This window comes from Stenella coeruleoalba (genome assembly GCF_951394435.1).
Source record: "Stenella coeruleoalba genome assembly, chromosome: 21".
Lineage (NCBI taxonomy): Eukaryota > Metazoa > Chordata > Mammalia > Artiodactyla > Delphinidae > Stenella > Stenella coeruleoalba.
In genome coordinates this window covers 15,252,194-15,272,841 of record NC_137167.1, presented here as the reverse complement: position 1 = coordinate 15,272,841, position 20,648 = coordinate 15,252,194, and the positions used below count along the sequence as shown (strand labels likewise).

Sequence of the window (20,648 nt, the reverse complement as noted above, 5' to 3'; positions counted from 1 at the left end):
CACTTCAGATGATTAGGAGTTGCTCCTTGGGTCTCAGCTGGCAATCTGTTTCAGGTTCAATGTGGATGTTGTCTTGGGGGCAGTGTATCTACGTCTCTGAAGTCGTGAGATTTGCTAATTATGTAGTAGAAACACATGTAACTCAAAGCAGTTTTGAGCCTAACTGCCTGTTCTCTGTAAAGAGTGATGTTGATTAAACGTTAGCCAGTTTCATACATAGTATGCTCAGGTTGAGTCCCTTTAGCTCCGTTTTGAAAATCTCATGTGAAATATTTTTATCTAAGATCTAATAATAGTGGAATGCGAGTAAAGTGATCTTAAAACGTTTGTATATTATTAGCTGTGTGATTTTGGGCAAATAACTTTCCCTCTCTGGGCCATTGTTTCTAACCATTTGAAAAAGGACAGCATTAACAATCTAGTACCATATAATCAAATCTATAAATATTTTCAACGGAGAGCTTTAAACCCGCTACCACCAGGTTTAAAGGAAATATAACCCATTATACAAAAACCAGATCATTTTCCTTCTCTTCTGTGGGCAAAACTGCAGACCTTGCTTGGGTTGCAGTGATATGACTTTCCTGTGAAAAAGCATTCACCTGGTGTTTTCTCTTTAAAAATGCCAAATATAGGCCTTAGCCAGCTGTTGGGCAGTAAATGAGATGTGGAGAGGAACCTGTGGGCCTCCTCCCTCGAGATGGTGGGGGGGGGGCGGGGTTAAACCAGAAAAGCAGCAGTAATTTGGCACCAGGGAAAACTGTCTTACACTCTGGAGGGAGTCGCGTCAGGTAGGTGAGTAGAGTTATTTTGTTCCTAAAGTTGACCTACTCTAGACTTGGGGAGTCACAAAGTCATCAGACTGACTTTGCGCGTTCCTAAGCCCTCTGCCTCTACGTGTCCATCTGTAACTTGGGCATAAACTAGAGAAAACGCAGATGAGCACCTACACTACACCGGGAGGCTCCCAGGGGCCAGGAAGAGGGGGCGGGTCCCCACTCAGGTGGGCGTTTATGTCCGGGAAGGGTGGGCAGTTTGGGCCTCAGTCCCGCGAAGCCTGCTGCCCGGCAGGAGAGCACCCACGAAGCAGGGATTAGGGGAGAGTCCGCGGCAGGTGCGGGGTCGTCCGACGGAGATACCAGTGGGGCGAGGGAGGTCTGGGCTCCTTCGGGCTTTGTTCGGTTACAAGCCAGGCCCTTCTTCCGGAGAAGCCAATTAGATCCCCGCTGGGAGATCATCTGACCTCGCGTCTCCCGCCAGGAGGGGCTTCGGGAGGGGCTGGACAGGCGGTAGGATCCTCGGGGACCCGGTCGCGGGGCGGGGGTTGGGGGGGGGAGAGTGCGGGGGAGTCCCGGGCGCCTCCGCGCAGCCCGGTCCCGCCCCGCCCCGCCCGCGCCCGCCAGGCCCCGCCCCCGGGGCTTCCCGGGCGCGCGCCGCCCCGCTGTGTCCGCGCGCCACGCCCCCCTGCTCGCGGGCCGCGTGCGGAGCCGCGCGCCCCGGAGGCTCCGGGACCGTGGCGGCGGGCGGCGGCGGCGGAGCAACCCTTTGCGGGCCATGTCTTCTCCGGTCGTAGCGAGGAGCTCCCAGGGAGAGAGCCAGGAGGCGGATCCCCGGCCGCGGAGCCGGGGCCGGTTCTGGGAAGTGGGCGGCGGCGGCGACCGGCTGGAGCGCGCGGCCGCGGAGTCGGAGCGCTGGGAGCTGCTGCTCCGCCGGGGCGAGCTGCTGGCGCTGGGCGGCCACCTGAAGGGAGCGCTGGAGGCGTACGCGGCGGCGCTGCGCCGCGGGGCCCCGGTCAGGCCCGAGTGCCTCGGTACCCTGGTGGACTGCCTGGTGTTCAACTACCGGCTCCGCCACGGGCTGGGCTGGAGCGCGACCCCGGCGGAGGGCGCCCACCCCGGCGCCGGCGGGCTGCTCAGCTGCCTGGGCTGCCGGGGCTTCCTGAGCGAGCCGGTGACCGTGGCCTGTGGCCACAGCTACTGCCGCCGCTGCCTGCGGAGAGAGCTCCGCGCCCGCTGTCGCCTCTGCCGGGACCGGCTGCCGCCCGCCGCGGCCGCTGATGCTGAGGGGACCTCCCCGCGGCCGCCGCCTCTGGCCGCCGCCATCGCTGCCTCGGGCTTCAGGACCAGCGTCGTTCTCAACCACCTGGCCGAAAAGTGGTTCCCGGGCGAGCGGGAGAGAGCCCGGGCGGCCGGGCGTCTCGGGGAGCTGCTGCACCAGGGGCGCTACCGGGAGGCCCTGGCCGCCGCCTGCGAGGAGCTGCGAACAGGTGACCGCGCGGGCCCCGCGACCCCACCCTCCTTTCCCCGACGGGCGGGCGGCCACGAACTCGTCTACGCCCCCGGGAGGCTTCCCGAGGCCGGCTGCCTCTCGTGGGTCGGGTCTCGGGGTCCTGGAGGGTGTGGGAGGGGGCGGCGCCCCAGGGTGCTTCGGTCACAGTGGGGATCGCCCTCGAGCCGACTGTGACGCGGCGCGGGGTTCCCTCCGCTGCGGCCTGGCGCTGTGGCGGGCGCGCCCGGAGTGGAGCGGAGCGGCGCGGCGCGGGTGGCCGGGCGAGGCCGCCCGAGCGCGGGATGGGGAGGGAGTTGGGCGAGCCTGAGCGGCTGTTCTCTTCCTGCCGCGCTCTTTCCGGTAATTGGCCGCTCGGGCCGGGCCGGGTCCGCCACGGGGAGACGCCAGCCGGGGCGGGGAGAGGATCCCCAGACGAGGCTGGGTGTTCAACGTATACCTTGGTCTCCCACAAAAGTCACCGGGGCAATTGGAAACCGCTGGAGGCAGAATTGCATAAGCGGGGGGCGGGGGGCGTTGTGTAACGGGTGACGTCCGGTGGGCGTGGCAGGAGCTCGGCGCCCGCACCCCGCACCCGGAGGCCCCGTGGGCCGCCGGGCTGCGGAGGTGCTCCGGGTTGTTCCAGTCTTAGCTGAAAATGCCTGCCGACCTGGTTCCTCTTGATGATTTCCCCCTGTGTGTGTCAGGGCGTGCTTATTTCAGAAGCACACGTGTGCTTACTTTCGAAAACACCTAGTTCACGGTAAAGATAAAGAGTCAGCCTCTGATCGAGTTCGTTGCCACGCTTGTTTCCCTTTCCACTCTTGATCAAGCTGTGGGGAAAAGGCCTTGAAGATCTTTTGTCTGTTTCTTCGCCTCCAAGAAGCAGTTTCGGCCTCCTAACTTAGGCTAGCACTTTTCTTTTTGGGCTGTGGAAAGGGACGTTGCCGGAGTTAGTTCGCTGTGTAAAATTAAGAGTTGTTCTTTAATTCGGTGGTTTTCTACCAGGCGGATTTTACTGCCCGCCCCCCAGCCCCAGGGGACATTATCTGGGGCAATATCTAGGGAGATTTCTGGTTGCCACCCCATGTGGGAGTGGTGCTGGTGTATCTAGTGGGTAGAGGCCGGCGATGCTGCTCAACATCCGGCGATGCACGGGACAATCTCCCACACAAAGATCAGGCCCCAAATGTCAATTTTGTCACTGTTAAGCCTTGTGTTAAGTAAGGATGTTTCAAGACTAAGGTCTGTACAGGCATGGAATAACACTTGGGGAAATAATCCCCAAGAAAACAGACTTCCAGAATATAAACTGATGCTAAGTATGAGGTGCATTTATAAACTGTAGCAAAGTATCTTGTTGTAGGTCTTTTACACTAAGTGCCCAGTCACTTTGAGCTAGTTAACTGTGTTGAGCTGTTTAATACCTTTAGAGTTCAAAGCACAAACTTGGCATATTTTCAGTATCTTTATGGGAGTAGCAGTTATAAAATAGAAATGATAGATCCAAAACAAAAGAGAACTATTTGGAATGCAAAATTCCAATACAACTCAGCCTCTCTGGGTGAATAGAGTATGAATGGTGAAGTACAGACCATCTAGGACATGGTCCTCCTTTTTTTTTTTTTTTTTCATTTATTTATTTATTTTTGGCTGTACTGGGTCTTTGTTGCTGCGCGCGGGCTTTCTCTAGTTGCGGCGAGCGGGGGCCACTCCTCGCTGCGGTGCGCGGGCTTCTCACTGCGGTGGCTTCTCTTGTTGCGGAGCATGGGCTCTAGGCATGCAGGCTTCAGTAGCTGTGACACGTGGGCTCAGTAGTTGTGGCTCGCGGGCTCTAGAGCGCAGGCTCAGTAGTTGTGGTACACGGGTTTGGTTGCTCCGCGGCATGTGGGATCTTCCCGGACCAGGGCTCGAACCCGTGTCCCCTGCATTGGCAGGTGGATTCTTAACCACTGCACCACCAAGGAAGCCTGGTCCTCATTTTTTAAATGAAGCAGAAGCTGCAGCAGTGAAATGACTTGTCCACAGTCACACACAGCCAGCTGATTGTGGAGGCAACACCATGTCCTCCATTCCTCCTAAATGTTGAACCAGGGTTCATCCTACCGGTATAACTCATCCAATGAAAATGTTTAACATAAATTTCCAAGGAATTTTTTTGTCGCTAGTGTAAAATAAAGGATGAAACTTACTGACAGCCCTGTTCAGTATTAACTCCCACTGATTTAGTGGTTTGACCTCTTAAATTAGGCATTTCGTAAGAATTCAGGTCCTAATCCATGGAAGAACACGGAGTACATTTACTAATTAAGATTTAGCTTAATGTTCTATGACCAATAATCTTTTAATTAAAGAAGATTTGGGGCCTGGAGTTGAGGATATTATTTTTAACAGAAAAAGACTGAAAGATCTATTCTTTCTCCTTTTTTCAGTTTGCATAGCCTGCATGTGGGAATTCTGTCCACTCAGCTGCTTAATTCTACTTTAGCAGGACTAGAACCCAAGTCTCCTGACTTTCACCTCACCAGTCTGTTTTCCCCTCATTTTTAGGTCTTTCAAAAATCATTAATTCCATAATCAAAAATGTGTCTGAATGGTACTAATGAGGATAACTGTTTTCATCCTTTGAATTTTTAGTGCAAAGTAGGAGGGAAAAAATCTTAGAGCTAACAAATTATAGTTGGTAAAGTACAGATATTATGTATTTAACAGTTTATGGGCATAAATAAAAAAGGTTTAGTAGAGTTATAAATGTACTTGTAGAGTTAAGCTTTAAATTTTTGAGAGCCAGGCATTTGAAATGTATTTATATAATTATACAGCTGTAGTTACTTAAGATACTTTCATTATGGTTAACAATGGAAAAAGACCTTCACTATAATTTCTTCGTATAATTCTTACAATGAAACAAATACTATTAACTAGAAAAAATAATCTAGTCTACAGTTAGCCCACACACATCCAAATTTAATCCCTGTCAACAAGAAAGGAAAGTTAGAAAACCTTTGCCAAAATCAGAACGTTCCCATTGAGATTACATAAGTTTCTGTTGAACTGAAATATATTTAGATAACATTTAATCCATTGATCTTTTGGTATTAACTCTCAGATGTTTCATAACTTTGTCTTTTTAGTATTCAAGGATATTATGTAAGTCTTTTCTGCATTGAACCTTTATATTTAAGAGTCTTTTGAAATAATGCAACTTTGCTGTGCTCTCTTTTATTTTTTTTCAATAAAGATTTTTTCCCTTTTTGTTTTTATTATCTTATTTTTGGCTGTGTTGGGTCTTCGTTGCTGCGCGCAGGCTTTCTCTAGTTGCGGCAAACAGAGGCTAACTCTTCACTGTGGTGCGCCAGCTTCTCATTGCAGTGGCTTCTCTTGCGAAGCATTGGCTCTAGGCGTGCGGGCTTCAGTAGTTGTGGGCTTCAGTGGTTGTAGCACATGGGCTTAGTTGCTCCACGGCATGTGGGATCTTCCCGGACCAGGGATCAAACCCGTGTCCCCTGCATTGGCAGGTGGATTCTTAACCACTGTGCCACCAGGGAAGTCCCTCTTCCTTTTATTTTTAATGAATTTTTACCCTGACTTGCCATTCTCCCCCCCAAAAGAACACCAACAGAACAGTATAATTTACAGTTTGAACTGGTTAAAAAAAAATAAAAGTCGTAAGGAGGAGAATATTTTATTTGAAATACTTGGAGAAGGAAGGTTTTGTTTTGAATATTAATTATGTAGTCCTTGACTATTACCAAGTATTTTTAAATTCTTTGTCATTTCATTGTCATAAAGAATCCTGTGGAGTACCATTATCCTCAGAGGGAAATTGAGACACATAGGGTTAGAGAATGCAGTACAGCCTAGTAGTTAGAGCTGTGCATGCTGGTGTCTGATGACCTGGGTTTGAATCACAGCGCGGCATCCACCTGCTCTCTGGCCTTGGGCCTGTGTTTGACCTCCCTGTTTTGCTTTCCTTATCTGAAAAGTGAAAATAGTGTCTACCTCATAGAAAGATAGCAACCATAACAACAGCCTAGGGCTGTTGTGAGAATTAAGAGTCAAAACAGGTGAAGTGCTTTGAATGGTGCCTGATGGATAAATACTCAGTAAAAATTAAAATATTTTTAAAATGTAAAATTTGTGCTCCAGCAAGAAGGTGATTTAGCTAAAATTGAAATCTAAATCTTATAATGTCAAGTCCTGCTCTTTTCTCTCTACCACATTAATATTACCAGAGTGAGGGTTAAATCCTGATTCTCGCCTGCATATGTTAATTAGTAGTAACATTTTAGCATACATCAATAAAATATAGACATTGCAAGGCTTTCGTTATAAAAAGGTAAGTCAAATTATAGGTAGATACTGAATACATTTAAAGAAAATGTAAAGGGTTTTTAATATCTTAGTCAACTAGGTTAACATGAAGAGATTTGAATTTAATTCATCAGTAAACTTATATATGCCCTAACTTATTCTGCAAAGTACCTGAAACAGTAAACATTGACATTTATATGGTGCTTTATACTTCACTGAGTATTTTCACTTCCATTATCTTAACTGATTCTTACAAAAGATCATGCAAGATAGGAGAGCATGTATTAGTACCCCTAATTCACAGATTAAAGGGCTCCAAGAATTTTAAGTGACTTTTTTTAAGGCAAATAAGTAACCAAATTAGAACTGAAGAAAAGAGCTCCAAGAATTTTAAGAGACTTTTTAAAGGCAAGCAAGCAACTGAGTTGCAACTGAAAGCAGAAATTGGGCATGTGAATATTGCTTCTAAGACTGAAGTTGATTTTAAAAATTAGCATATAAAACATAAATCTTAGGTGTTCTTGCTATTAATTTAACAAGTATTTGTTCAGTGCTTACTGCATACTAGGCATTGTTTTAGATGCTGGAAATACAGAGGTGAGCAAAATCAAGTCCCTGTCCTTATAAAGTTTGTATTTCTTGTTTCTTTTAAAATTGCAGCAAATTGGTATTTACAGTATTGAAAATCACCAGAAAAGGGGCTTATTGCTTAACTGATTTCTAACAAACTGAGCCTATATCCAGTATATCTGTGATTCATCTTTCCTTTAATTCAGAAGTCACTTGAAGGATTTTTGCAGTGCCTCAGGGTTACTATAAAGATCAGTTATAACAGCTTATTCTTATTGTTACAGATGAAAAGGGGGGTATATAAATAACCCTTAAGTGCTGTGTTTTAAATAATTTCCATGTTTTTACTTTTTTTAATTCATCAAATGATGAAAGATTTATCAAAACTCAGTTATCATAGATTTCTCATTATTTTTATATTAACCTTTGGTTTATTCGGAATTGTTTTTCTATTTAGTGGAATATTTCTAAGAGGCTTAGATATATTCAAGTATAATTTTTAACAAATTTGTATAGTATTCTGCCTCTTACATTGTAAAGATACTTTTCAAAATTGTTATGTTTTACTATAGAAGGTGAATGACTTAAGAGAACTATAAAATGCAAGGCAGAAGTTTCTGTTCAGTTTTTTTCTTTGGTAGGATAAGATCATCATTTTCTTTTTTCTTTTTTGCTTCCCCTCCTTTTGTCCAACCTGCGTTACTGATCCCTAAAGATATTTCTCATCCAGCTAAGGTTTATTTGGGTAAAAGAGGTAGAAAATACTTTTCTAATACCTTGTATCAAGAGCTAATCTCATTTATCAATCAGCTTGTTTTGAAATATTTTGTAATATTAACAGTAACTTATTTATTGAACACTCTTGTGCCAGGCACTATGTTAACCGTTAATATGCACTATCTTATTTAGTCCACAAAACAGTCTTAAGATGTAGGTATCGCCAGCATTTTATAGGTGAGGAGACTGAGGTTCAAAGAGTTAGGTAAACTGTCCAAAGTGGATCTGGAGCCAGATCTTCTGAATCCAATGGTTATGATTTTAATTAGTATGCCAGACTACTATTCCTGGACTTTATTAATCAGTCACTAACAACTTGTCAATTGGCAGCTCTTAGTTTAACTGTGATAACCAAGTTCTACCGTACTGAACGTGACAAAGAAATAGAAGCAAAGAAATTCGGTATTTCAGTTAGCCATTGGAATTCCTGAAACAGCTCAACATATAAATATCCAAGAAAAAAGACACTCAAGAGGAATACTTACACATGAACAATCCAAATAGCCAATAAATACTTTTAAAGGTCAAACTCACTGAAAAAATGCACATTAAAATAATGATGCTGAGTGGCATGGACATATATACACTACCAAACGTAAAATAGATAGCTAGTGGGAAGCAGCCCCATAGCACAGGGAGATCAGCTCGGTGCTTTGTGATCACCTGGAGGGGTGGGATGGGGGGAGGGAGGGAGATGCAAGAGGGAAGAGATATGGAGACATATGTATATGTATAACTGATTCACTTTGTTATAAAGCAGAAACTAACACACCATTGTAAAGCAATTATACTCCAAATAAAGATGCTAAAAAAAAATAATGATGCTATTTTCATTTGTGTTTTCCTAGGAAACAAATACACAGCTTCTGGGCGTGTAAAATAAAGTTTTATAAAAGAAGGGTGAGCAGAATGTATTGAGGACTGTATATCTATATGACTTCCTACACAGTCACTCAACTTTATAGAAAATAAGGAAATAAACTCATATGTAAAAGCTTATAGATATATGTTCATTGCAGTATAGCAAAGAACTATATAGTAATGAATTTTTATATTAGCAAAAATTAGAAGTAATAGGGAATTTTTAAATAGATGGTATACATAGTGGAATAGTTTGCAACCATTAAAAATCTTGTGGATATAATTACATTGACAGAAAAAGCAGATTATACACAGTATATATGGTATATTTTATAAAACTGTACATTAAAAATGTAATCTACACAAACATAAAAAGTACAGGTTATATGCCAATACTGGTTATTTCTCAATTCATGAGAGCATGAAGTGAGGAACTTTAGGGGACAGATTTTAATGAATTTCTTTGTGGTGGGAAAAGGATTTTTAATTCTTAATTTTCTGTATTTTTCAAAGTTTAAATATTTTATAACTTCTGTTATTCAAAACAAGTTTCTTGAAGATGAAGTAAATGATGTGTACACTCCTATTACTACCCATCACGTACTGGAAGACAGATGAGGAGTCAGCGCTCTGGAGAACTCTCCCTCCACAGCCCATGTGGGGCCTTGGACAACTTAAAACTAGTTTCCTCATTGTAGCAGAATTTTATTTCAGTCTTTTTATTTGCCTAATGACTCACAATATTACTGGGTTGAAGAGAAGAGAAAATGAGGGCATGAATTGAGGAGCTCAAGGGGACAGATTTTAATGAATTTCCCCTGGTTCAGCAAACATTTATCAAAGCCAGGATTTGAGGATACAGAGACAGTAAATACTGGAGGGAGCTCAAAAACAGATTTTTAAAATTAAGTAAATGCTGCTCACAAACAGTAAAGGAACACAATCATAATAGCAAACACTTAAAATAGTGCTTAAAATATACCAAGCCCTGTTCTAAGTACTTTGCACACATTAACTCTCTCTCTCCCCCTCCCCCTCCTCCTCTCCTCCCTCTCTCCCCCTCTCCCTCCATCCCTCCTTCCCTCTCTCTCCCTCCCTACCTCCCTCCCTCTCCCCCTCTCTCCCTCTCTCTCTCTCTCTCCCCCTCCCTCCCTCCCCCGCTCCCCTCTCTCCCTCTCCCCTGTTATTAGCATAGAGGCGAACAGCAAGAACTCTGGAGCCAGGCAGCTTGGAGGTAGCATCTAGAATCCACCACTTACGGGCTGTTTGATCTTGGGCAAATTACTTAAACTTTCTGTACTCAGTTTCTTTATCTATAAAAATATGGACAGTGTTATACCCACATAGGATTGTTCTGAAGGTTGTAAATTATTTAGAACAGTACATAGTTTGTTGTTATCAAATAACTGTATTAGCTGAAAAAAAAAATCATCTCACGTAACTTAAATTCTTGCCCTTTGCTTCTTAGTGTATATTTTTGCATTAAAGAAGTGTGCTTAGTGCATCGCACGGGGAGATCAGCTTGGCGCTTTGTGTCCACCTAGAGGGGTGGGATGGGGAGGGTGGGAGGGAGACGCGAGAGGGAGGGGATACGGGGATATACGTATACTATACGTATAGCTGATTCACTTTGTTATACAGCAGAAACTAATACAACATTGTAAAGCAATCATACTCCAATAAAGATGTTTTAAAAAAAAAAAAGTCTGCCTAAAATTAGTTCAGTTCTTCCCTTTGGGGTAGATTATTTTGTGTGTGTGGTACGCGGGCCTCTCACTGTTGTGGCCTCTCCCATTGCGGAGCACAGGCTCCGGACGCGCAGGCTCAGCGGCCATGGCTCACGGGCCTAGCTGCTCCGCGGCATGTGGGATCTTCCCGGACCGGGGCACGAACCCGTGTCCCCTGCATCGGAAGGCGGACTCTCAACCACTGCGCCACCAGGGAAGCCTTAAATTTTTTATTTTATATTGGAGTACAGTTGATTAACAATGTGTTAGTTTCAGGTGTATAGCAAATTGATTCATTTATACATATATCTATGCTTTTTCAAATTCTTTTCCCATTTAGGGTATTATAGAATATTGAGTAGAGTTCCCTGTGCTATATAGTAGGTCCTTGTTGGTAATCTATTTTAGATATAGTAGTGTGTATATGTCAATCCCAAACTCCCAATTTATCCCTCCCCCCACCTTTCCCCTTTGGTAACCATAAGTTTGCTTTCTAAGTCTGATTTCTAAGTTTCTGTTTTGTAAATTAGTTCATTTGTATCATTTTTTTTAGATTCCACATATAAGTGATATCATATGGTATTTGTCTTTCTCTGACTTCTTTCACTTAGTATGATCATCTCTAGGTCAATCCATGTTGCTGCAAATGGCACTATTTCATTCTTTTTTATAGCTGAGTAGTATTCCATTGTATGTATGTACCACATCTTCTTTTCTCATTCATCTGTCAGTGGACATTTAGGTTGCTTCCCTGTCCCGGCTGTTGTAAATAGTGCTGCAGTGAACATTGGGGTGTATGTATCGTTTTCTCTGAATATATGCCCAGGAGTGGGATTGCTGGATGGTATGGTAATTCTATTTTTAGTTTTCTGAGGAACGTCCATACTGTTCTCCATAATGGTTGTACCAATTTACATTCCCACCAACAGTGTAGGAGGGTTCCCTTTTCTCTACATCCTCTCCAGCATTTATTGTCTATAGACTTTTTGATGATGGCCATTCTGACTGGTGTGAGGTGATATCTCATTGTAGTTTTCATCTGCATTTCTCTAATAATTAGCCTTTTCATGTGCCTCTGGGCACCTGTATGTCTTCTCTGGAGAACCATCTATTGAGATCTTCTGCCCATTTTTTGATAGGGTTGCTTGTTTTTTTGATATTGAGCTGTATGAGCTGTTCCTAGATTTTGGAGATTAATTCCTTGTCAGTTGTTCATTTGCAAATATTTTCTTCCATTCTGTGGGTTGTCTTTTCATTTTGTTTATGGTTTCCTTTGCTGTGCAAAAGCTTTTAAGTTTCATTAGGTCCCATTTGCTTATTTTTGTTTTTATTTCCATTACTCTAGGAGGTGGATCTAAAAAGATACTGCTGCAATTTTCTAAGAGTTTTATAGTATCAGGTCTTACATTTAGGTCTTTCATCCATTTTGAGTTCATTTTTGTGTATGGTGTTAGAGAGTGTTCTAATTTCATTTTTCTACATTTAGCTGTCCAGTTTTCCCAGCACCATTTATTGAAGAGACTGTCTTTTCTCCATTGTATAGTCTTGCCTCCTTTTTCATAGATTAATTGACCATAGGTGGACAAAAACTCAAGTTTATAGCTGAGGAAACTGAGGTACAGAGGGGTTTGCCAATTTGCCCCAGTTCACAGCGAGTGAGTGGAGGAGCCAGAAGTTGAACCCAGGCAGTCTGGCTTCCAGGCTCACGCTCTGAATCCTTATGGGATGCTGAGTGGCAGCAGACGCAAAGGAAAGCGTCTTGGAGAAGAGACTGGTGAGCTGAGTCTTACTGGATTAGAAAAAGTTATCCAGACTGAGGGGAGTTGGTTTGAGGTGGTCTCACAAAGAATGATGAGGAAGCTCTGTGAAGAAAGGAGGAGGTGTGAGTAGAAAGGCATGCATGGGGCTGAGTGAGCAGCTAGGTCTTGTTGGAGTCAAGTGGGAGGCTCATAATGATGGGAAAGAAGGCTGGAGAGGTGGGCAGGACCCAAGCAGGGAGAAACTGGGATGTTGTGCTAAATGCCTATTCATCTGTGGATGGTGGGGATACAGGTGAAACTGGAGGCAGGGGGTGCAGTGAGCAAGCTGCTACAATAGTCTTAATGATAGTCTGGAAGCCAAAACTAAGGCGATTAGCAGTAGGATTGGAAGAGACCAGGGATGGATTTGGGAAATATTAGAGGAGATAAAATGGACCACGGTTAAGAGTTTGACTTGGGACGTCAGTGTTACAGAATATAGTGACCAGACACCTTGTTTGGGGGGCGGGGTGTGAGAAGTGTACTGAACTTGAGGAAAAACACAGCAGGCTGTTGGAAATTTGATGCACCTGGAGGTAGAATGAGGAAATTAGATGTGGGATTTAAATCATGCTCAGTACACTTAGCCCAGACCCCATCTTTATACTTCTTCATTTTTCCAACAAATTGAGTCTGTAATGTGCCAGGCACTGCATACCTGCAGCTGTGGACTGAGAGGCAGGCCCGCCTGGTGGCCTATGCAGTGAGGTGACTAGTTCATTCCAGCGTCGGCAGGGCCAGGTAGGAAGCAGACAGTAAATGTTTGTCGCCTGTTTCACACCTGAGTTAATCACACACACACCAGGCTGATGGCGTTCTTTTTCAGTTGCCTTTTTTGCAAAAGTGGATACGGAGGGCAGACATTCTGTATCCTTAGGATATTCGAAGGGCCCCAATTAGTGCATTTGGCTCTTTTTTTGAATTAAGAAGGATCTGCAGAAAATAAGTGGGGTAGCCCTAATCTCTTTTAAAACATATTGGAGAGTGTGAACTCAATTGATGAGGTGGGGTTTTTCCCACCCAAACAGAGTCATTCAAATGTAGTCCTTTGGGCTTCCCTGGTGGCGCAGTGGTTGAGTCCACCTGCCGATGCAGGGGACACGGCTTCGTGCCCCGGTCCGGGAAGATCCCACATGCCGCGGAGGTGCTGGGCCCGTGAGCCATGGCCGCTGAGCCTACGCGTCCAGAGCCTTGCTCTGCCAAGGCAGAGGCCACAACAGTGAGAGGCCCGCGTACCGCAAAAAAAAAAAAAATGTAGTCCATTGACATTTGAAGTTCTCAATAAAAACATGACCTATGAGGATTTGGGGAGCAAGAGTTTTAAAATATGATCCTCTTCTCGTCTCTTCATGGGGTCCACCTCTTTTCTAATCCCAGTAGACACTAGCTTTCCAGGGAGTCTGGATAGCCTGAGTGCTTCTGTGTTGAGATGAGAGGGGCACAGTCCTTTCTTGCTTCCCTCAGAGGGGAGAAGCGTTGTAGATTGACTGGGTGCTTTAAAGGCGGAGATCTCCTCCTCCCCTTCCCCCGTGCTGCCCTAGAGAAGCTGCGTAAAGGGCACCACTGAGCAGCGAGGCCTTGATCAGAGGGTGCGTTACTCACGAGGTCCGAATGTGTACTGCGTCAAGTGTCATGCCATGGGGACTTGCTGTAAAAAACAACATGTGAGAAGATAAAAAGCCCAGTGAGGGATCCGTGTGTGGAGTGGGCTGCTTGTTGTGACCGTGAACCCCCTGTCTCTGGAGGTGCTGGAGCACAGGCGGGGTCCCAAGAATGCTGTTGGAAGCACCCAGCTGTGCACGTCCTGGTCGCCGTCCTCTCCAGCTCAAGGGTTTGGATGCTGCTGTAGTGACTGCTTACTCCTTGGACGGGTCTGGCACACATTGCTCTGTTTCCCGAACTCCAGTTGTGCTTGTGAAATCAGGATCACATGGTGCCATTTCACAAGAAAATAGAATTTTCTAATGAGACTGTAAGCTCCTCGAAGACATGGATAAAGTAAAATCTTTTAAACCCCCTCAGGGTCTAGCTTGGACTCTTCATTCTTGATTGAGTAATCACATGGAGCTTTCAGTTTCTATGCATTTTTGTTCAAAGTTAATGATTTACAATTATATTGCTTTAAGAAACAAAAGATGTAATATGCCACATGTGTCTTTTTCTACTGAGGAAGTAAGAAATATTTTCATGAAATATTAATTTTATTCTTGAAAAATTTTCATTGGTATAAATCTGAGGGAACAATAAAATTTGGGTTCTCAAGTACCAGCAACTGAAAAAGGCCTAATTTAATTGTTTAATCTAGATTTATCTGTAGAAAAGCAATGATTTAAAAACTAGAGTAGGGACTTCCCTAGTGGTGCAGTGGTTAAGAATCTGCCTGCCAGTGCAGGGGACACAGGTTCGAGCCCTGGTCCGGGAAGATCCCACATGCTGCAGAGCAACTAAGCCTGTGCGCCACAACTACTGAGCCTGCACTCTAGAGCCCACGATCCACAGCTACTGAAGCCCGTGTGCCTAGAGCCCGTGCTCTGCAACAAGAGAAGCCACCACAATGAGACGCCCACACATCGCAAGGAAGAGTAGCCCCCGCTCGCTGCAACTAGAGAAAGCCTGCGTGCAGCAACAAAGACCCAGTGCAGCCAAAAATAAATAATTAAAAAAAAAAATCTAGAGTAAATCAGGGAGCTATTAACGAGTTTTCTTTTATTATAGATTTTGTTTTTCAAATGAGGCATTATGGGTCTTTACACCCTTCCCACAATGAATGCTTTGTTTTATAAGCATACATTTTGGAAGCCTCCAAAGATGAATAGCTTTCAAAGAAGACTCAAGTTATGTCATCTGTAGATGTACTGAAAATTAGTTTCTGGCCTAGACTTCAGTTTTACAATCTATGTACCTGTAGTGATTGATTGTAGTATCATAAATGAACCGTCTGAAATTTTGAGTGCAGTTGAATACTAGTTTAGTTTCTCAAGTAGTGATGGAGAACATAGTGAAATTATCAACAAAGTTCTTTTCCCTCAAATATTTGAAATTAAATCTGTCTGGGGACTGTCCAATACTATTTTTGCTAATGGCAGGAATTAAAAATGTTTTTCCTCTTAAAAAAACTGAGTCTTATCAACCCATTTCCTCCAGAAGCAGGATCACTGTGTACTTTCCTAAGACTGTGCCTTGGTCAGTCTTTGTAACTATGGGATCCCATGTGCATTGGTTACACATATGGTCATTTATAAATAGGATTTCAAAACTGGTATAAAAAAGTAAGATTTACCACAAAAAGGCAAATCTTCTAAACATCTAAGACATGAGTCTTTTAAATTTTAACAGAATGACCTATTTTAAGCAAACATTTTCTTAGGGATGATTATTCATATTATAAAAATATTTTCAGTTTTTTTAAAAAGCATAATTTCCTCCACTAAAATAATCTACTCGTAAGGATTTGATATAAATTATAAATCGTAACATACTATTGGGTTGCACCTGTACAGTGCTCGGTTCACTGCCTTTGCTTTGGTGGTTACTGACTAGAATCACTGAGTCAGTTCGTAATCTAGTATGATGTATTTTGTGGGTCATACAATAATCTTTTAAAAATAATCAAACCTTCATAGTATATTTATTTCAGAGCCCAGCGACTTGACTCTGAAAATTTACAGAGCTGAATCATATGCTGGTCTGCGAGAGTTTAAAGCAGCCATAGAAGATTTAAATGCAGTTCTCTTTCAACTGCCAAATTGGCCTGAGGTAAAATTACTGTCTTACATTTGCATACATTTACAAATTTCAACTGCAGGGAATATGCATTCAGTTATGGTTATAAGTTATAATGGAATGGATTGGGTGATTCTTTAAATAAAATATAGAGTTCTAGAAATCTAAGGTCAATATTTTGAGTGGATGAATATCATGACAGTTTTTTAAACTGTAAGAAACCTTTGTCTCCTAACCAAAGAACAACCTGAATTCAAGGCACAGAAAAAAACAGACTTTAATATACAGCATTTCCTCAAAGAGACACAACTGGCCCTATTGCAGAGCTGGATCCAAACTGGTTATCAATGGAGGAGGTTTTATCAACGGAAAGAGAAGGGGTCCTTGTGGCTGAACAGTTGACTGAGGCATTGTGATGGGAACTGGATGATTAGGCTGTGGTTAACTGTGGTAGATGGGGTCAAAGGAGGTTGCCTTGCCCATGCTGTTTTAAAAAAGGACTTGTGGCATGTATATAATATATAATCAGTTTACTAATTCTCCTTTTTATCAAACTGCCAAGGCAAATTAGTCCATCTCCCATATACTTTAAGCTAGAAGTCATTTTTTTATGTGACTTTTTCCTCCATTCAAAGCTGTGCCTTTGAGGACAGTATAGTAAGGATGCTCTAAAAGTTATAAATTAATAAGGAAAATGATTCAAAATTCCATGATGGCATGACTGGTTAGTACAGGTCCAATGAATGTTAAGAGGGAAAATGATTGTACGGACAGCTTTACAACTATTAAAAAGAAAGAACCCTCTGGACTTATCACTGAAGGGATAAAATGAGAAATGTGGTTTTGAAGTCACTTTCTGGGCCTCAGCTCCCCTGTAGGTGCCTCTCCAGGGCAGGGTGTAAATATGCCTTTAGAATGCCTGGGCCTCCTCAGTCAGTCAGAGTTTGAAAATGAGTATTTCCAAGCAGACTTTCTTTTGTTTTCCCCTTGATACTGATTTTTTAAAAAAAACAATTCCATCCATAAAAGTCATGTATATGTGCTTTTATTGAAGGTCTACTTCAGGAAAGGAAAAGTCCTCCACGATGCTGGTTTTTTAGGTGATGCCTTACAACTGTTTCTTCAGTGCTTAGCGCTTGATGAAGATTTCGCACCTGCAAAGCTAGAAGTAGAAAAGGTAATCAGTTTACCAACTATAATACTTCAAGGTAGGGCTACGACACAGGTCTTTTTACAAATGCCAGTTAGAATCTTGGGTAAGAACATAAGGAGTGTCCATAAGTCAAATTCAGTAGCAATTTGACAAGTAGTTTTCAGGCTTATATACTTATTAGCATACTGAATTCTTACCGAAATCAAAACATTTCATTCAGAGATAGTTAAATGCATTATTTTTGCCTCGTTAAATTTAGATGTTCTCTAATAGTTTGTTCCATGGGAGCCAGACTAATCATCCTTAATTAAACATTGTTGTCGTGATGTTCCTGCTCAGGAATTTTTATTGGCTTCCTTTGCCTTTCATTTCAGGTCTCAACTTTGCTTGCTTTCCGTGGTTGCCAGTGGTATTGCCCCACTCAGTTTGTTTTGCCTTAATATTCTCAGTACTGCATATATTCCTTTCCAAAGTTTGTTCAGCGATGTGTCAGTAGGTGTTAATTAAAAGGAAAAAGGGAAGGGGGTTCTCCGATCAAATAAATGACTTTGGAAAACATTGGGTCGAACCAAACAGATTTCTTCGGATTTTGTCAAGAGTTTTTGCTTTGCTAGCATGACAACAGCATTCAGCTTTTGCCAGATTTACCCACAGAGCATCTGGGATGACTAGAGTCTTTGAAAAATGTTTTGGGAAAATCTACCCTAATATAATTTCAGTGCCCTGTCATGAGATGCTCCCCTCGATGTCCCCCCAAAGATGCCACATTATTTATTACCTTCGTAGTGTTTCTCAGAGTGTGGCTTTTTTTCAGAATCATCTCGGGTGCCTGGTAAACACAGATTCCTGGGCCCTACCACAGACCTTTGGAATTAGAATCTCCGGAATTGGGGCATAGTTTAACAAGCACCTTGGGAGATTCTTATGTACCTTGAAGTATGAGAATTTTGAAATTTTTCTCAGATTCCAAATGCCTTATGAATACAGCTAACATTGCTATATCCTCTATAAGGTTTGTTTGCACGCATGTTCTAGCCCACTGATTTAACAAAAAATGGTTTACTGTTGTGTGTTGTGTGTTTTCTGACTGTTCTCTTTGCTAGAGTGATTGCCCTGGTGAGATTGCAGGCTTTTTAAGGGTGTATGATTTTGCATTTTCCATGCTGCTGGATATCCTTATACTTCTGTAAATATTTGTTTGTTCGTTAGTAAGGTCAGGTGAATGCAAAATACCTACTGCCTTGAAATATTTATTTTTCCTCAGTATTTTTTTTGGTAAATTGTGGTATAATGTACATACAATAAAATGCATGGATTTTACAGTTCAGTGAGTTTTGAGAAATTATACAGTCACGTAACAGCACCCCAATCAAGATATAGAATACTTCCATCATCCTAGAAAGTTCCCTCATCTCCTTTCCAGCAAATTCCCGATCTCTCTGCTTGCAGAGGCAACTACCGTTCAGATTTCTATCACCATAGAATAGTTTTGCTATTCTAGAACTTCGTATACATGGAATCATACAGCATATACTCTTTTGTGTCTGGCTTTTTTTGCTCAACATAATGTTTTTGAGATACATCCAGTAATTTTTTTCTTTTTGATTGTTTACCAAGTATCCCATTGTATGAACACACCACAGTTTGTGATATTCACAGTTAGTGGCAATTTTCATTTGGATTGTTTCCAGTTGATGCTATGGACATTCTTATACAAGTCATTTTGTGGACATATGTTTTTATATCTCTTCAGTAAATACCTAGGAGTGGAGTTGCTGTGTTCTAGGGTGGGTGTGTGTTTAATACCTTTTTTTAAAATCAGGAAATGTAAAACCATACCCAAATTTTAAAATGTTTGTTCATTAGATGGGGTGTTGCTTGAGCACATACAGATACACACACTTTTGTTTACATTATATATATATTTCCTTTTTAATTACATTGTAAAGACTCATGAAAAATTATGATTTTTGTGTATTGAGAGACAGTACAGCTGAAAAGCCAAACCTCCAAACTGAGGCTTTAAGAAATCGTCTGCTGTACATATACACACAAAATTTGTTTTGACAAGCAAACATGTGGATCCCTCTCATTTCCTTGTAGCCAGGTTCTTCCTCCGTCTTAACCACCCCCGTTTCTTTGAGAGTTGTAGACATATTCCTGAGAGAAGCACCCAAGATTTTGATACTGCAGCTGCCTCTCATATCAGACAGCTGCCATTTGGTGCCACAAATAATGCTGGGCAGTGGTGACTGACTGTGCAGGTCACTTGTTCAGGGAGACACTAAATTCAGTGTAAACACATGGAATTTTAGAGTTTAGTAGTTAAAGGTCCAAGTTCACATAAACACTCTTAAGTCCACCTTAAAATATACATTGGGATGAACCATGAACTATTTTGACAGGATAGGACTCACTGATGTTCAAAGGTAATATTTTCCACTTCTCTTAAGATCTCTTCTTTCTACAAACCTCATATTAAAATGTCAACCTTGGACTTCCCTGCCCGTCCAGTGGTTAAGACTCCGTGCTGCCAATTCAGGGGGCACGGGTTTGATCCCTGGTCAGAGAACTAATAAGATCCCACATGACTCGGGGTGTGGCTAAAGTAAAAAAATCAATAAAACGTCAACCTTTACCTTGGGTACCTTCTCAGGCTACCAAACTCACCACCCCGTGCCTTCCTTTTGAATCATTTATTTGAGGTGATTTGACCCCACTGAGGCACACCTTGGTTTTGCAAGACTTTTTAATCAATATGGAAGTTCTGCTTTTTACCTAACCTGTTCCTTCCCTGCTCATTAAAAATAAAGTTGGCTACAACTTTTCTTTCTTTTAAACTGATGGATAGCCGACTCAGAACATTATATTAGTTCTAGGTGTATGATATAGTAATTTGATATTTTTGTAGATTATACTCCATATGAAGTTATTTGCTACAAATTTCCCCCAAATTCTTAAATATTAGGTAACTTTATATTAAATTATCCTCAACCAAATATTTTATAGTTTTCATTACTTTTTATAATATTTCTCTTACAGATTTTATGTGATTTATTGTCACCTGAAAACTTAAAAGAAGGCCTGAAGGACTCTTCCTGGAGTTCATTACCGTGTATTAAAAACAAACCTTTTGGTTTTCCTTCAGTAATAGAAGAGTCTCATTGTGCCAGTGAACTTAGCCCAGAGCAGGTAAGGGGGTGAGTAAAGATAATCATGGGCAATCCGTTTAGGTACTTTCAACCTAGTAGGCATTGTCTTAATAGAATTTCATCTATGGCCTTTTATTTTATACTGAAAACTTTTATGTAAAGTATATGCTCATTAATCACAAATTTAGGTCATTCAGTGTCAGAAAACTTTCAGTCTCTTGGAAAATACAGAACATTGTATTTATTTCCGTTTCCTTGGAGTAGGAACTATATTAGCATAACTGCTTTAACCTTATTATGATGTAAG

General features: G+C 42.5%; 2 protein-coding genes across 3 annotated transcripts in view; one reads left to right on the top strand and one right to left on the bottom strand.

Annotated features, from left to right (window-relative positions):
- The first annotated feature begins 1,427 nt into the window (after nt 1-1,427).
- Nucleotides 1,428-20,648, top strand: part of LONRF1 (LON peptidase N-terminal domain and ring finger 1) — a 44,876-nt gene continuing 25,655 nt past the window's right edge. The window contains exons 1-4 of the mRNA XM_079909281.1: nt 1,428-2,266; nt 15,951-16,069; nt 17,091-17,213; nt 20,232-20,381. Coding sequence (XP_079765407.1) covers nt 1,555-2,266; nt 15,951-16,069; nt 17,091-17,213; nt 20,232-20,381 — 1,104 coding nt within the window. The 5' untranslated portion in view covers nt 1,428-1,554. The remainder of the gene's footprint in view (nt 2,267-15,950; nt 16,070-17,090; nt 17,214-20,231; nt 20,382-20,648) is intronic.
- LOC307179735 (very low-density lipoprotein receptor-like) overlaps nt 17,074-20,648 on the bottom strand; it is a 125,563-nt gene continuing 121,988 nt past the window's right edge. Inside the window, exon 4 of one of the 2 annotated variants that reach the window (XM_079909282.1) lies at nt 17,074-17,198. The gene's annotated coding sequence lies outside the window, so the exon portion shown is untranslated. The remainder of the gene's footprint in view (nt 17,199-20,648) is intronic. The other variant, XM_079909283.1, reaches the window with a different exon arrangement.